Here is an 18,189-nt window from a genome sequence, read left to right as displayed (position 1 = left end):
AACTTTGAAGTCTCACCAAAAAAGGATTGTTTTGTTTTGTTTTTTTTTCAACAGTTCAACAGTTCCTTCCAATTCAGTGGTGACTCAGACACTGCAGCAAGGATAAAGTGATGATCTTCCCTTTCAGAGGTTTCCAGCAGAAGGCCCTGAGCATCCTCTCTAAAAGAGAGCTTGGTGAGCCCAGCCATCAACTGGATTCAGTTCTTTAATTTAGGTGATGGAAAAAGATATTCCAGCAGTGCTGTGTGCCTGCTAGCTCAGGGCCTGTGTTTCAGCAGTAGACTAAATGATTCCTGGAGTACTTTGTATTCAGAAACCCTGGGAAGGGGAGGCTGGGAGGGAATGAATAGTCATACAGAAAACAAAAGGGACAGTTCACAGGTTAAAGCTTTTTTCCTGACCAAACTTCCCTCAGCCATGAATCCAGGAAAGGAACAAGAATCTATTGCAATAGTAAGAGAAAAAAAAGTAAGTAATATTTGGCCATTTGTCTTCCAGGGGGAGACAGAGGATGCAAATAAGGGTGTTAAAAAAAGTAAAACTCATACTGTCAGAAGTGTGGAAATTGGCACTTGGCAGCAGTGTTTCATATTGGCCAAGACCTGGTACACAATAAGCAAGGCTCAGATCTAAGAGACTAAGATGACTTGTCAACTTCCCTACATCTTCACTGATAAAACCTATCAGCAGTAGGTGCTTTGGGAGGAGTGGAGTGAGACTTGAGTCAACAGGAGCTGACAGGAATGCCTGCAAGAATACACTGTTGCATATAATGGGAAACCAATGGTTGCAGCTGCCCCACATTCATTGATAAGCAAGATATTTTGGAGCAGAGAGAGCACTTTGTTCTGCTGTGCAAAATTCACACTGAATTTGACAGACCCTGCACCTGGATTTGATGTACTGTTCTAAAAGAAAGGAGCAGATTGATTGCTTGTTAACAGAATGCTCTAAATTAACCTCAGCCGTGGGCCTGGTTCTGGAGTCCTTTGCATGACTGTTATTTTTGCTGTACAGTTGCATTGAATGCCATTGACTATCCAATATATTGGTCTGGCACGTCTGCACTGAAATTCTAGTTGTGGCTTTTGGTTGTTGGAACCCAAATTTTTGTATCTGCTTAGATATTTGGATTTTGAATGGTCCCAAGTAGTTGAGCACCTACTTGACTATTTAAACATCTCGATATCTTTGTAAGTCTAGTATTGCCATAATGCAAAGAAAAATGAAATTATATAGACACTGCCTGGCCTCTGGTTTCATATCCCCACAGTGATGAGTAGGTAGAGCTTGTTGCTGTATATACACCATAGTTCAAAGCAAATGTCTTCTTTGCTTGAGGAGGCTTGATGGTGATTTTTACATAGTAAAGATGAAAATACTGCAAACATATATCATGCATTAGCCTTTATGTATTTTATAGCTGTACTGTTCCAGTGTGGCAAACTGAGCTGAGCAATCACATTTTCTCAGTTACCTTCAAGAACTAGAAATCCTTATCACCTCTGTGTTTCTTTCTCCCACTACTGCTGCACTGGTCTTGAAATTGTCACCAAAGCTAAAAATCCTCATTCTGTAAATTAAACTGTGATTTCAAAACATTTTACAGTACAGTCTCCTCATAAAACTCCACAAGTCTTTTTGCTGATGTGACTCACTCAATTACTCATGTGGGCAGACATTCAGATAATAAAAGTGGTTAATGGAAAGCTGTGAGAAATACTGCTGGTTCCTGAGGAGGCAGCCAGGGGGAATGTACTGTGGGTATTTTATCCTAAGAGCTGCTGAATGCACTGAGCTCCCAGCCATTTTTTTAAGATAAGAATTTCTCCATTCTGCTTTTTCCTTTGTATAAGAACAGCTTGAAATATCAGATTGGCAACAGAGTAGAAAAAGCACACCAGCTGTATGTGTTTGCTCTTCTGTTCCTCTTCCTACATATTAGAGATGATAGCCAGTCTATAGCCTGAAATAATCCCTTTATCTTAGTGATGTAAGTACCTAAACAACAGTACTCTAATGAGCTCTGGATTTCTGAATCAAGGAGTGCAACTGGCAAGTGGCTAAATAACCTCTTTTGCTGGAAGTGTCACATATACTGACAAGGATCAGATTTTTCTGGAATTAATAAAATTAAGAGATTTGGCCTTGAGATTTGGTGTGCAATAGGTCAGGAAACATCTAGAAAACAGGTTTCAATGACGTGTCACATTAGAGTGCACACTGGAGGAATATAGCACCTTTTGAAGCTGGTGAGGCAGAAAGGTGCAGAAAAGTAGTAAGGTACCACTTGGATATGAGATGTCCGCTATCTAATGAAATTATACATGTGTGATGGCTTCAAAGAGACTTAGAATTGAGACAGAACTGGAACTAGTGTAAGTGGATGAACTGATTAGAGCTTAGGGCTAGCTGGTATTTGCAGAAATTAACTCTTGGTTGTGTGGCTCTGAGTCTGCTAGATTTTTGGGGAATGTGCTACTGCAGTTGCTGTGTGAGCCCATTCCAACAACAGTGCTAGATATAGAAAGAGAGAGCATGTGAAGATATGCTAATTTTTGATACAAGATGAGCTGGGAGGGAGACTATGGTTTGACTTGTAAAATAGAGCTTCTGGCACAGAGAAGCAGTGCATGAATGTTGAGGCTCTGGACCAGAGAAAGTAAGCTGTCAGATTATATTTAGCGACTACATGCTGCAGGAAAGCACAGAGAGGGAAGGAGGTGAATGATTGCATAGCTGAGCCCCATGGGTAGTGAGCACACAGTGCAGGGAATGAGGTTGTTAAGAGAGGATGAATTGCCTTGGTGTTCCTGATTCAAATAAATCTCTATGTGAGGCCAGGTAGCTGCACAGATTTGTATGATTACTTTGATTACCAGAGCTCAGCTTTATTTATCCTTCAATAATGCCCCAGACTCTCATTAGGTGAAGAGTGACCAGCCTGTGGCCTTCCAGCCATTCCCCTCTAGCCTCATCCTAGGGATGTCTCCTGCAGCAATCCCATTCCTAGGTGGGGGAGCAGTAGTCTGAGAGAGGCTCTTGAAACCAATGTCCTAAGCTGCTGTACAGCCCATTTGCACACCCAGCTCAGTCCTAACCCACCAGAATCTGTTAGTCAAGGCTGGCATCTGCAAAATATATTAGGTTATCTTGCTCCATTTGAATTCAGGGATGTGAATCCTCCATTATGTTTTCTGGAAAGCCCAATCCTAAATAGATAAAGGTGGAAAAAAATAAATCCTTATACCTGTATGAGACAGATCAAACCTTGCATGCTGACATGTGGCAGTCAGTCATTTGTATCCTGTCATATACTGCAGGGTGCAGAGATTGTAACTTTGACTCGTTTACAGCAGGATGGGTACATCTTAGGTTCTTAACTCTTTCCTGCTAAAAGCTCACTTGTATGATTCAGAGATGCTTTTGCCTTTGAAATAAATAAGGCCTTTAAGCTCCCTCTCAGAGGAGAAGTGTGGGGAGGCCTGGCTGCTTTCTGTGCATAAATATTTCTGTCAAACTGGATTCAGACTTAGGTGGGTAAAATGACTGTGCCCATGGGGAGCCATCAGCCTCCATCTCCTGTTAGGAAGTACTGCATCACTGAGATTTGTGTTGCCATACTGTCAAAATTAGCTGTGGGTGAGAGAAAGGGCTGAAATGCTCCTGTATGTTGGCCAAGCAGGAGGATAGAGCAGCTGGGGGAAGGAGGAAAATGCAGGCTGTAGTAGTGAAGAGAAGCTGTGCAAGGAGAAGCTGCCCTCACAACCTTGAGAAAGGGGATTACTTGTCCAGATGTGTGATAGAAGGAGGAAAGATGACTTCAAAGATGTGATTAATTATGCTTCCTATCCAAGTTATGCTAGTTACAGAAACAAGACACATTGGGTTTGGTGGTTCCTAAGAATATGCAAGGTCTTAAATTATTTTTAAAGTGGTTTATGTGGTAAAAGCAAGATTACAAACAGAACAGGATTAGAAAAGCTCCAGGGGGCGAGTTCCTGGAGTTACAGGAGTACCTAAAAATCTGAACTTTAATTTCAGGAAGAAACAAAGACCTCAAAAAATGGTTCTGACTGTTGCAGCTGCTGCAGATCAAACTTGAAAATGTGAAAAAGCATCAGTAGGTCAGTAACAGTGAGCCAGAATCAATAGTTCAGAGAAGATGAATTTTTGTATGTGCTGTACTGGAGCATTAACTACCCTTCAGTGGCTCAGTTGCCATATCAGACCTTACCTGGGAGATGCCACAGGGTCAGGACAGAGTGGAAAAGGACTGGCAGTTGGTCTGGGTTAGCATCTTAGAGAAGGAATACCAGCAGGAAAAGCAAATTAGAGCTGTTCTTTCCTCTCCTGTTCCCTGGATGCTTGTCATTTGAACTCTTAGAAGGAAACTGATGAGCAACTATGCTTTGTGCTAGCCTCTTTGAAACCATTTGTTGCTTGTTTTCTTTTAAAGTCTGAAATGTTAGAAAGAGATAATTATTTTTCCTATTTGGCTTGACCTCTTCCTTCCTGGGAGCGTACCTCCCCTTGTGCTGGCTCTGTCCTCACACAGTGCTCTGTTGAAAGAAAGTTCAGCAGGAAACTAGAAAAAAGCTTGGGATTCTGAATAAGGTCGAACAGAAGGTCTGAATCTCTGCAACGTGTCCTGTTCCTCTCTGGAGGTGCTGTGAGGTACCAGATGTCAGTCATGCACTAGGTGGTTCTGAAATAGCAGTGTTAGGGCAAATGCTTCCATGAGATGGAAGCTACTCCACTGGTCACCTCTCCTACCTTTGTGCAGCCAGCCAGACCCAGTTTCTCATAAGCAGAGAGGTTATCTGTGGTTATAATCTTGATTGCCCAGCAAATTGCTGAATGCCTGAGGAAGCAGGAGGAGAATGTGCAGCTTCAGAGTGTGTGGGTTTTTCAGTCTGGTTCACAGTGAGCACTGGAGGTTGAGTGTTTAAGATGCCTTGGGATCCTGACACCATTTATTGCAGAGCTGCAAATTCTGTGCTGGGAGGCCACCCCAGCATTCTGGAGTAGCCATGGGAGTTAAATAAATTGCTGTTTGCTTCAGAAGCTTTGGATGATGAGAGTGGCAAAGAGTGGCTATCTGCGCAGAGGAAGACCCAAACACTATGTGAAGCAAGCATGAAGACTTATGTCTCTGCTGGGGGAGTGAAGGTGCATACTTCAGTTACAGACTATTTTCTTCAATTGCCCAATTTTCCTTCCCTCCGTCACCCCTCCAGTAAATGCTACCTTCCTCATAAAGGGCAAGGACCGATATATATATATATATATATATATATATATATATATATATATAATCAGTACACATGACCAAAACTTTGGTGCCAGAGTCCTTTGTCCTTTATCCAGCTGAAAATCTGCTCAGCTCCATGTGATGCAGCAGCACAGGGATTTTCAGCTTTTGTTCTGCTGTTTACAAAGAGTGAAAAAGATAAAGGGAAAAATGTTCATAAAACTAGATCACAGTTATATAAAGGTGAACTGAAAACCTGCAGCAGGATCTGTCCGAGATCTGACCTGGTCATCTGTCCACAGAGGATGTTTACTTGCAGCCCTTATGTGATGACTGTGCTGTTCTCTGTAAAGCAACAAAAATGGAAGAGACTTTGATTGTGATTTCTTACTGTGTGCAAAACATAGTTGGCCTTTGAGGCACCCCATTATTACTTTTCTCTTATTAAGAATTGATGATTCAAGCTGTACGTGTGGGACAGCCATGCAGAGTGCCCAGTTGCAGGATTGCATGTGACCAATGGGTTGGCTCATCTGTGCAAGTTTTTCTGAGGAGGGGACTCCCTTGGGTGATTGGCAGAGGTAAAAACGTGACATGTGAGAGAACTTGAAAGAATAGTGGTCTTCCTGTGCTTTTGGATCTTGACCTCCTATTTAAAGTCTCTAGGCTGCCTTTCTATTTTTTGGTGACTGTTTGAACAGCATGTTTATGTGAAAAATGTGTTTGCTTCTCAGTCTCAAAGATATTGATATAAGGGAAAATCTTGCACAAAAGGATTGAAAAAAGTGGAGAAGTTAAAATGGGTAATAAATTAGGGCTGAGGGAATATAAAAACTTAAAATTAGTTTAGCACACCACTTGACAGATGGAAGGTAATTTATGTAAATTTAGGGAAGTGGTAGTTGGATTCAGTTGATCTGATTTAAACACTATTTCTAATTATTTTTTGTATGTATACAGAGGATTATAGGATGGCCATTTTTCTGACAGAAGGGCTCTTCATGTTTAAATTTAAATCCATAAATGAGTACCCTATTAAAATGTAAACATGCTGTGATAACAAGCACCTGATTATGCAGACAGGTTAGTCCAGCTACTCTGGTGAACAGCTGTGTGCGTGTATTTTAGATAATGCTTTTTCTTACACGCTAAGAACCACAGGCAGAGAGCCTTGAGAGGTCAAGAGGTGCCTGACCCACAGGTGGGAGCTGCCTGTAAGGAGTTTTGCTGATGCTGAGTGCAGCTCTCAGAGCAGATGGGCTCTCACAGATTTCCACTGAAAGCAGGCCCTAGTGGCACCCAGGGGCACAGAGAGAAGATGACACAATTAACAATTCCCCCTCACTATACTGGTGCTGCTAATCCAAGTTTAAACTCCTAACAGCATCTTTGTAGAACCTTCTCCTTTATATTTTGACACCTTTCTCCTTTTGCCAAGAGAAAGATCATGTAGGTTTACTGGGGAGCTGCCAAATGACAGCTTGACTTCACACCTGAGAAGCTAATGAATGAGGAGAGAAGGAAAGCCTCAGCCTGCTTCCAGCCTGGCACAAACACAAAGAGTCTTGGAAGCATGGACATGAGCAACCCCTGGAGCTGCAACAGCAGCAGCAGATGTGACATGAGCAGAATCCAAGCTGAAGCTACAATGGAGGAGGGAGCATGGGGCCTGTTACCAAATTTCAAAAGCATTATCCATCAGCTGCACACCCTGGGGGAAGGTGTGGGCATGGCCATGGATGATTCTTGGAGGTGTGGGATAAAACTTGGAGCTGCACACTGTAGAGGAGCCTTCTTGAATTGATTTGGCTGCCTTTCCTTCCTTGAGCCACTGCAGAAAAGACTGCTCTCTCAAGATGTGCATTAACAACCAGCAGGGCAGCTGAAAGCATGATTCATTCTTTAACTACCCCAAACCCAGTATTTTTGGATGTGTAACTCATGGTTTATAGACTCTGTGGGTAGAGGGCACTGAGAATGAGGTTGGATGACACCTCTTTGCTCCTTGTGGGTTTAGGGCAGAATGCCAGACTGTTTGTGGAGAACTGCAGTCAGCCTGACTCCACGGGTGTTCAGGGACCCCATGGGTGCTCAGTGACAGTGCAGGTGCCCATGAGCAGTCACCTCTCTCCTCCCACATGCATCATGGGGAGGTGTCCCTGGCACGGTATTCTGTGGTTCTTAAGCCTTTTTGTGAAAGCAAGACTATTACAGCTAGCTACAAATTGCCCTTGGCTCTCTAACTGCCTGTTGAAAAGTAGTTGAAGTTGTGAATTTCAGACCACATTTTAAAATGGGAGAAAAAATGCATTGCATGTGAGGGTTTTTTGACCAGTGTGATGAACACTGTGCCTGACTCATCCTTCGTATGGGAAAGCTAAGAAGAAATGGCCTTCAGGGCATGGATTTCTAGCTCATTTTTCTTTTAAGGGAAGAAGTTTCCAAGGACTGGCCTCAAAGACTACTAGTTTGTTGCCTGACCCCGCCAGGTGTTTGCAATCTGCAATTCTAGAAGTCAGGCATACCTAGCTGGATGCCTTTGCAGGAGCTTTCAAAGCACGAGAACAGCTGTTCCTGTAGGACCAGACCGATGCCCAGGTCCTGCAGTGCTGGATGTTCTCTGGCCAACTACCAGAGTGTCTGTAATGTGAGGGCTGGGAAAACGTCGGGCTCTTGTATCAGTACCCTGGGCTGCACCACAGAGGCAGCAGGAGCTTTGTGGAGCCTCATGGGAACAGGAGGTAAGTAATCACAGCTGCAACTCATTTCAAAGAGACAAATGAGCTCTCCTGCAGAAAGCTGGGACACTTCTGCTGAGGACTAGTTGGTTGGTTTTTTGTTATTTTTTGGTAGGAGAAAGGTTATTTCTAGGTTCAGGTGGAGGACTTGAGTGGGAAAGCTTTGCACATTCCTCGAAGAGTGGGCATTTTCATCACAATGGTAGAGTGACTCCCTGGGACATAAGGGACGTCAGTGTTAAAGCCGAGCAGCACTCCTTAAATGATAGCTTCAGCCACGAGGCTCTCCTTCCTCTGTTTCTGCTGACCCTTCATTATGTGCTTTTTTGGCAAGGCTGGAAAGCTGGAAGTTCACCCTTCCGCACGCCCCTGTAGAACAGCAGCTTTTCGGAGAGGATGCACACGGAGGAAACACTTTTTTCCTCCTGCGGCGATCAGAAGAGCCGCTGAGCGGCCGCACAGAGCAGCGGGCCCTGGCCCTCACACGGCCCCCAGAGACCCCGGGCTATCGGCGGAGTTGGCCGCAGCCCCGTGCTCTGCAGAGAGGGAACGAAGGCAGAAGGATCCGCTGAAGGGAGCGCAGCCGCAGTTATTTGTCGGTTCCCGGGACAGCGGTACCGGGCTCCGACCGCGGGCCGTGGGGCCCGCCCCCTCTCCCGCCGGAAACGCCCCCCGCGCGCCGCGGCGCGGAAGTGGGCGCGCGGGGGGGAGGGCGTGGGGTGCGCGGGGCGGCGCATGCGCAGGAGGCGGTGCGCGGCCGCGCCCCGCCCCCGCCGCGGTGGGGGTCTGGCGCGCGCTCCGTGCGCGCGGCGCGAGGCCGGGCCCGGGCGGCGGGGGCAGAGCCCGGGGGGGCGGGGGGAGCGCGCGGAGCGGGCGGGGGGCGAGGGACGGACGGACGGTGAGAGGATGTGAAGATGGCGGAGCTGCAGATGCTGCTGGAGGAGGAGATCCCGGGAGGGCGCCGGGCCCTGTTCGACAGCTACACGAACCTGGAGCGGGTGGCCGAGTACTGCGAGACCAACTACATCCAGGTGCGTGCGGGCCGGGGCCGCGCGGCCGGGCCGGGGCGCGCCCTCACGGCCGTGCCCGCGGGGCTGCCCCGCTCGCCGGGCCCGCGGCGGCGGGCGGGCAACGCCGGCTGCTGCAGCCTGGGCGGGGAGGGGGGGGGGGTGGAAGCTGCTTCACCTCCAGCGTGAGCTACCCCGGCGTGACGAGGAGCTTAAATATGTAATTGATTCCTAAATTGAATTCCTTCCACTTTGTGAGTTAACGTTTATTCCCTGCTGCCCCTTTTCGTTCCCTCGGCAAATTCTGATCTCCTCTGCTGCCGGCGCTGAGGTGATGTGATAAACCGAGGGCACAGCTGGTGCCTGCTAATTTAGAGCAGAATGACACGCTTTAGTAGGGTTATGTCTGTCCGTTTGTATTTCCCTTCTCGAGCAGGACTGTGGAATTCCGTAGGAAGGGCAGCTAGCAAGTGGTAGGTGCAGGATGGACGCGTGATGTAGTAGAGCTGGTACAGAATTAGGGAGAAAGAGATGAAGTGCAAGTGCTACCGCATAGTGTGATTTTTGCGGTGACTGCTCTAAAGCCAGGCTGGTGTTAAGAGTCTGCTTTTTTAAATTTCTGTTTCTAGTGGAAAGAAAGGCAAAATATTCTCGCTTTAGTTTGATAGTGATAATAGAGCCAGCTGAAAACTTTGCCCCCAAACACGAGAAGACAGACACCCTAAGACATGTCTGAGTCTGCAGGAGTGAAAGGTGGGGAGGATGATGTGGATTTGTGGTGTCAGTGCTGAGAGAATTCCGAGGTGTCCCAGAATTGTTTTTGAATTCAGTCCCCGAAGGGCAGAGTGCTTGTGTGCTTCCAGAGGGCAGCCAGCGATGAGATCTGTGGTGAGACTGTTCTGTCAGTGAAAATGGGAGAGACTATTTAACCAGACGCAGAGAGTACTTAAAATATCCCTGTAAAAAAGCTCTCACTGTTTCTTTTGAATTGCTGAATGACCAGCTGTCCTTTACAGAGACTTTGCACGTTTTGTGTCATTTACAAAACAGGTCAATTACAGTAAAATTATATAGGTGTATTTTATTATGTAATAACTTTTCTGATGTTGCATTAGCATGACTTAAGGTTTTTAAGAGACGTGTTGAAATATTTTCTTGCAGTTATGACGTAACGTACATGTGTTTAAATTTCTGGTTTTTTGAAAAGTGATTTTTCTGGAATATGGGAGAGGAGTATTGGAAGGCAGAACCAGATAGGAAGAACTGCATGTATCTGGGGTTTATTTCCTTTGACTTTTTTTTTTTTTTAGTTCTTTATATAAATCAAAGTTTGCAAAATCTCTGTGGAACAGCTCCACTTTTAATGTCCTAATGCGAACTGCAGAAGAGGACTCCGTGCTGTTTTGTGCAAATAGAGAACAAAAAATAAAAAAAAATGGTTATTGTCCCAGACAGCACACAGTCCATAAGGACAGTCTAGGATCACGGGAGATGGGTACAGACAGATGGTGAATGAAGGAAAAGAATGAGGCACTCTTGGTCGGCCTGATGGATTCTGACCACCACAGAGCAGTATCCTGACTGTTGGCAATTTATCCAGGCATCATGACAACACAGAGCTTTAAGGGGGAGGTGAGAATTAAAGACTGAAACTGTGAGCGTTGACTGTGAGGTGCAGTATGGGTCACAGCATCAGCATACTTAAATTTTTAAGCAAGTGGGGAATGGAGGACATCAGCCAGGCAAAAGGCTCTGGCTTTTGGAATGCTCTGAGACATCACAGAGTGGGTTTGTTGTGGAGGAGAGGTTCAGTGTGAGGGGATTCTGGATTTAGTGAAGTGAGTGTCCTAGTAACAGATCTGTCAGTGAGCTCACCCCACCTTCACAGTGCCAGAGCTCTGTAAACTGCTGCACCAGATCTCTCGAAAGAGCTGGTTTGTCTTCTCTACGGGAGGGGAATGGATTAATGGGAATAACTATTGGTCAGTTGGATATTTGTGGTTTTGCTTCCAATAATATTTATTATTCCAAAGTTGTTCTGTCTGAAAGAAGTCCAGATTATGTTCAAAATAGTAGCCTTGAACTTTGTGGGAAAGATGGGTTTGTAAATGCACTGAAATGCATGGAAGAATAATTGTCCAGGAAGTCATGTAATGAAGATGAACTAATTCTACTGTAATCCTGTAGTATTTCACTGCTGAGAGAAGATTTGTTGTGGATAATCTTGAGATCTAGGGGAGGCTCAGAATGTGACTGAGACCTGAAGTTTATCTGCAGGATAGTAGGTGCTGTGGTGATGGGGACATTGAAGGACCTTCGTTGCCCTTTATTATCTATTTCAGTAGCCGAGTCACTCCCTTTCTATGCCAGTTGCTGCTTTGAAGTTTTATTGTGCAGCACAAAAACTGTTGCAAAAGCCGGTGAAACATAGGCCAGTGTAACCGAATTTGAAGTTCAGTGCTAAAGTGAATAGGTTTTTTCTCTTCCTCCCCTCCCAGCAACATAATTGCAACTTCAAAATAATTAAATATGTAGTCTCATAGTGAGGAAATTGCTAGCTCACAGTAGTAGAGCTGAGGCAATTGCAACTTATTTGACTTCTGCTTAGGAAATGAAAAATCTGTTCTTATGAATTTTGTCAGTGTTTATCCAAATTATGATTGATATGTAGCTCGATTACTTTAGCGACAGGGAATGTTACATAAAATGCTATCATTCCCTTGAGTCTGTGATATGGTAGTGTAGCAGAGAACATCAGCTTTAAATTCTGTGGAAAATTATAGGAAATACAACAAATATATAATAAATGGACCTCCAACAGTGAAAGAAAAGACTTCTGTTCAGGAGGGAAAAGTTTCTTTGTGTCGAAAGCATCTTATTCTTCTAATAGCTTGGAGAAATCATACAGTTCTTTTTATGTCATGCTGCTTCTTAAAGAGAAGGGGAAGAAAACCTTTTTTGTTTTGGAGGGTGTTAGTGTGGTTTCTGACACAATGTCAATCGCAGGTTAAATTTTATATGGTGTGTTCAATGCTTTATGTACTAGTGCTGTGTCCTCTCTTACTAGTTCAGTCTCAGTCTAAACATGCAGCAGAGTAATTCTATAAAATTTGATTATTTGATGTACTTGGTATTTGCAGTCTATATTGATTTATCTGGTCTTTCATAAAAAGCGTATAATAATTCTATTGGTCAGCGTGCTGTGTTTACAAAATTTTCATATTCCTGCTTAATTTTGTTCAGGAGTATCATAAAGAAAATTTCTACTTATGATCATATAAGTAGCAAGACCATACAGTTATGTGATTTGTACATCTTGTTACTGAAATACTGACATAAATTCCAACACTGGCTTGCTCTGTTAAATTTCTTTGAGCTTGTTCTGTGTAAGTCTATTCTGGAATAATCTTCTGTTTTTTTTCTCATTATCATAGCTCTTTTTAAAAATCAGCTTTTCATTTTGTTTAGTGCATGGAGCTTTCCAGAGTAACTGAATGCTTGTGTCTAACCCTTTTTTGAAAGAGCCAGAAAAAATTACCAGGTGGAGACATTTCAGCCTGTAAGTGTCTTGTGGGCAGAGATTTGGGATGGGGGGAGGTCCCTCCACCACAGCATGCAGATCAGAGTGAAAAGCCAAGCCTCTGTCCCCTGCCCTGCCTTCAGAAGGAACCTCTGATTTCTCTGATCCAGTTGTGTTGGCTGGATTCTTCAAAAAGGCTCCGTATTTTTTAGTTATTCAAGGTTATTATGCTTTACTTTTCATCTCTAGAGACTGAAAAGGAAGAGGAGCTTCTGATATTCCTCCTTTCAAAGTCTTCATGTTGCCATGACTGTTTGCATTTTATATACAGAAACACACTTTTGGTTTTTGTGAAGGGAAGGGTAGAAAGAAGATTTTTATTCTTGTTCTTAGTAATCCATCCTGCTGGTTACTAGAAATAGTCTGCTTCCATTCCTGTACATAGCTTTATTTGACTAAACATAAAGGTGAAGACTGCTTGTTTCTTGGTAATTTTACTGCAGTCCATAGATCAATGAGTTTCATAGTTGCTTTCCACATATCTGCTAATTTTACTTAGATCTCATAAGCAAACCCAGGTGGTTGTAGATTTGGAAGCATCTTCAGTAGGCTGAACAGAGAATAAGGCATCTAATAGCACACTAGTTTTAAATTGCAGGAATGACAATCTTTACAAACAGCAACTTCATGGTTACAGCTTTAGTAATGAGAAATTTCCATGGAGCTGCTTGTAATGACAGGTATCAGTATATAACTTGTGTAATTACATAGGGAGTTGTAGGCATTATAGTTTATAAACAAGTTCAAGAATGATCTCTCTTCAGTTTACTGAAGATATGTATCACCTTAACAGAGGTGACTGAGTTAGATTCATAAAATCTATTTAATTATTAGAAGTGTGAGTATCAGAGCAAAGTTTTCACTTTTTCTGTTCCCTAAGCTTGTTTATTGTACAATTCAGCTTCAGTGGAGGGGTGATTAATCTTAGCACTGATGGAACACTTGTTCTGCGGGCGTGAAAGCGGATATTGATTAGCTCCAGTGAATATTAGTCCAGAACTTCAGGAAGATGGTAACAGGTTGAAACTCTAAAAAAACCTATGAAGCTAGTAGTGGATATATGGGCAATGTGCTCTTGCCCATAAAACTGTCCCACTCCGAAGTTCAGTGAATATTACATGGACATATCTTGTCCATCAGCCTATGGTAGGACTTCATGAAAACCGTGTGATTTTTAAATTTGAAGTATGCAGTGGTGGATTAAACTTGAAAGTCAGCCAGGTGCCCACCAAGCTATTCTCTTACTTTCACTCCTCAGCTGAACAACAGGAGAAAGTAAGTAAAAAAAACCCAAAAAAACAGCTCACGGGTTGAGTTAAGGACAAGGAGGTCAATCACAAATTCCTGTCATAGGCAAACCACTCTCAACTTGGGGAGTACTAATTTAATTTACTGCCAATAAAAATAGAGTAGGACAGTGAGAAACAAAACCAAAACTAAACCCACCTTCCCCCAGCCTTCCCTTCTTCCCAGGTTCAATTTCACTCCTTCATTTCTAACTCTTGTAGTTCCTTCCTCTCCAGCGGTGCAGGGGAACAGGAATGGGGGATGCTCTAGTTCTCTCCTATCACTTTGTCTCTGCTGCTCTTTCCTCCTCGAAGTCTTCCCCCACTCCACTGTGGCCTCCCTCCAGTGGGGTGCAGTCCTTCACAAAGTGCTCCAAAACACTCCACACAATCTTCACTTCAGTGCCTTGAAACACTCTTCTCCCCTTCTTCCTTTTCTGATCTTGCTGTCTGCAGGGTTGTTTCTTTCACATTTATCTCACTCCTGTCCCAGTTGCTTTCAGTGTTTTTTACCCTTTGCTAGATAGATTGTCCCAGAGGTGCCACCAGCATCACTGATAGCTTTTGCCAGTGCTGGGGCTCTTTTGGAGCTGGCTTAGAGCTGGCTCTGTCTGATGTGGGGGCAGCTCCTCATCTCCTGTCACAGAGGCTGCTCCTGCAGCCCCCTGGATACTACTAAAGTGGCTCTTTAGGTTTGGGAAGTTTAGTGTGGATAATCTAGAACATGTTTCCTTTAAGTGAGCCAGTGAAGCTGGCAAAGTTGTTGAAGGATTTATTGCTCAACCAGTCAGCTTTCCTTTTTCATCACCTGTGCTGTGTTTTGCCAGGAAAGCTAATTTAATGCATTTAATAATGCCACAAGTTCAACCTGGAGTTCAGGAAGTGCTGGATTGATCCTTTATTGAGTGGATATGGAAATAGCATGAGCCATTTTATTAGTGGTAATTGGAGTTGCTGGTGGTAATACTCTGTGTGTAGGTATGAAAAGAAAATTTTTAAATATGCAAGTTGCTAATATAAAATAAATGTTGTAACACTAAATGTTGGTTGCAAGTGGCATTGCAAGTTGTTCCCTTCTGTAGTTTATTTTTGGACTGTGGTTATTGAGTTATATTGATCAAGAATTTTAATTCAGAGTAGCAAGCTTTTGCATCCTGCAGTTAATCAGCTCTCTGAAATTTATTGCCCATTGCTGATGTTTTACTTGAGTTTACAGTTATTAATCTTTGTGGCTTAGTGCTGAGGCAGAAAGTGCCTATGTAAGGCAAGAACCTCTCCAGTCAGTGCTTTAAGCAAGTGAAATCTTACTCTAGTCTTCAGCAGAATATTTTCTTGATGAAAAACTTTGATTTAGATACCATGTTTACAGCAGATTCATTCAGTAGAGTCTAGGTCTAGAGGCTGATGGCCCTTTAAAACAAAAAAAGGTTTAAAATGCTGTGTTTTCACACTTAATTGCACACCTGAAATTGACCTCTTGCTTAGTAATCTAAGTTTTGTAAATTGTCCTGGATATCCCTACTAGGAACTTCAGTCATTGGGCTACTCTGTGAAGCAAAACTCCATGTCAGTAGATGAAACATCATCACAGCACACTAAATTTAGGAGCATTTCCTCTTCTCAAGGCTCTCACTAGTTTGGTTGGCAATTCTGACTTGATGTGAATGAACTAATACAGTTTTACAAGTGAGTTGTGTCTATTTCAGTGAGAAATCTCAATTTCCTGTTTCTCAGGTGCAATGACTGAGTTGCTCTGAAGTATAGACTCTATATTACTATTCCATTTTCCTGCAGCTTATTTCCCAGTAGGTATCATTGTAATATCTATTCTTAATGGTATTTCAGTTTGAATAATATTAAATTCTAGCCTTATTATTGATGTAGTGTTATCATGATGAAGTTGTTTTTTGCTCAGTGAAGTGCAGGGTGTGGAACAAATACTACTTGTTCTGGGGTTTTTAGTTGCCTGTCTGCTGGTTATAACAAACAACCAAAGTGTGCCTTTGTGCCAACTCATAAATATGCTAATTTTTTTCTTAAAAACTCTTTTAAGTAAATGCGAATGTTTTTGTTAGGGTATTCTGTAACTTTGTTGTGAATTTCCTGCAGACAAGAGCAGCACTGTTGCTTTGCTCAGGGATGGTGGGAGTGTGAAGCTGGGGAGGAGGAGGGAATGACTGAGGCATCGAGCTGTTAAATGGACAATTTAAGGTGAGTGAGAAGTTCATCAAAGTACCAGGTATCAAGTGTGGTTATTTCAAACTTTCGTGCAGCAGTAGTGCTGCTTTTTGGGCCTGAAGATCTGTAGTGAGAATGTCAGGTGCTGTTTCTGTGGCCCCCGTGAAATCTGTGAGCAGTGGGGCTGGCACTTGTTAAACATGGGAGGGTTGGTACAGACAACCTGTAGGTAAGATGGGATTTTAGAAAGTGGAATTAGTGCTTGATTTTCTGTAGAGTCTGCCTCATAAAACAGTCAAGAGTCTCTTCTTGACAATGCTGGGTTTGCCAGACAGTAATACACAAACTTAGCTGAAACAGTACTTGAGTCTGATCTCTGTTCAACAAACAATATCTCTGTGTATAACAAACAAAATATACAAAATCATTTTTTATTGAGTAGTGTTGTAAGAATTCAAAGCACACTGATTTCTCTTGATTCGCTTTAATAGTAATCATTAAATAGCATGTGTTAACTCAATATACAGTGCACATTCTCTTTAAGAATTATCAGTTATCTTTAAGTGTGTCCTTTCAGACTGTTTGAGCAATGCTGGCCATTGCAGCATTTGTCATTCACTCTAATTTTTTAACGAGGTGGTGACTTTGTAAGTTGGCTTGAGAAGTGGAGCTCGTTCATAGCTTTCTGTGTGAGGCAGAGTGTGTGCTGCACATTGTGGAAGTTTGTTGTCTACCTATTTTTAATAGGGTAAAAACCATAGGTCTGATGCAACTTGAGGGAAATCCAAAAATGTTAAATACCCCTAATTGAATGCTACTGTGAATCAGCTAATGTACATTTATCTTTATGGAGGGTCTGTGGAGGGACAAGCCAACAGGAATTTAAAAAATCTTACAGATACTAAAGATACCCTGCCATTGTGGAAAGTTTACAGTAAATTTCACTATTTCTAAATATTTCAAAAAAGAGAAATAGTAGAAACAAAAGCCAGCCTCTTATCCCCCACACTGCTAACAGCAAAAGAAGAGGCTGAGGTGGATGACAGGCTTCAGAGACACTGAAAATGCCAGTATGAGCAGATACTCAATAAAGGGGTGGTTATTTTTGACAGAGAAATAATGTATTGTAGGATTATTCAAGTAATGTTTTGAAAAGTATGAACTATGTACACTAGTTTCCCATTTTTCTTTGATAGAGTACAGGGATACTAAATTAAGTTTGAGAGGTAATGCTACTTAATCTATGGAATTATTGCTATGAGCTAAGGCTCAGGATTTAATGGTATTCTAGAAAGGCTAGACATTTTAAATAAATAATGAGAATATAAGCAGTTCTGTCTTTTACTTTCATATGCTTTTGCCTTGCTTTTATTCCATGATGGAGATTTATGTCTCTTATATGAAGTATTTTGCACTGTCCACTGCAATTAATTTCACTGGATTATTTGGGCTGTTACTTTTGTTTAGTACTGTATTTTCTGTATCCTGAATGCAATATATCCTAGATCCTTTGAAACGGTTTTTGCACAAATTGGTGTTGAATTAGCCTTCCAAGGAGAGGCAATTAATATGTTGAGTTACTCATACCAATTTCATAAGATCTAGATAAATTTCATTTGTGGGAAAGAGAGCTAAAGGTTTTTATGTGATGGAGTATATATATGTGTGTGCTGAAATGGTGGTAGTAACGTTAATGGGCTTTTTCCACCATGACTCCCATGAACTGGGAGTGAAAGGAGTTGTAGAGAAGAATGAAACTGTGACACATAGCATTTATTTGTTATTTGTGATAAATCAATATGCAGTGTTTTCTGACATACTCAGTTTTCTCACTTTATTCATCTGCTAGTGATCTCAGAAATTAGTGTCAAAGATTTAAGGCTATTTGAGTTCGTGTCCTTAGAGACGTGATGCCCATCAAGTGACTCTGTCTCAGAAGGGGCAGAATGAGCATGCAGAATCTCTGGATCAAAGAGTAGTGTGTAATCAGCCTAAATTAGTGAGGATGCTGCTTTTGCAGCATTTCTATTGCATTCTGAGTGCACTGTCATAAGAGCAGTCCATTCCTAAAAGAAAGAGGTAATTCTTGGCCTATATGTGCATCTGTATAAATGAATCAGTTGGATAATAGAAGGTAGAAAGTTCT

At 42.6% G+C, this 18,189-nt stretch overlaps 1 protein-coding gene across 49 annotated transcripts in view; it reads left to right on the top strand.

Annotated features, from left to right (window-relative positions):
- Positions 1–8,906: 8,906 nt before the first annotated feature.
- Positions 8,907–18,189, top strand: part of ABI2 (abl interactor 2) — a 59,738-nt gene continuing 50,455 nt past the window's right edge. For 46 of the 49 annotated variants that reach the window (XM_062498700.1, XM_062498695.1, XM_062498688.1 and 43 more), the window contains exon 1: positions 8,907–9,023. In XM_062498700.1, coding sequence (XP_062354684.1) covers positions 8,907–9,023 — 117 coding nt within the window. Of the gene's footprint in view, positions 9,028–18,189 lie in introns of all 49 variants that reach the window. The other 3 variants (XM_062498673.1, XM_062498659.1, XM_062498650.1) reach the window with 1 other exon arrangement.

This window comes from Cinclus cinclus, chromosome 9, assembly GCF_963662255.1.
Source record: "Cinclus cinclus chromosome 9, bCinCin1.1, whole genome shotgun sequence".
In the NCBI taxonomy this organism is placed as follows: domain Eukaryota; kingdom Metazoa; phylum Chordata; class Aves; order Passeriformes; family Cinclidae; genus Cinclus; species Cinclus cinclus.
This window is presented reverse-complemented; position numbering and strand designations above follow the sequence as displayed.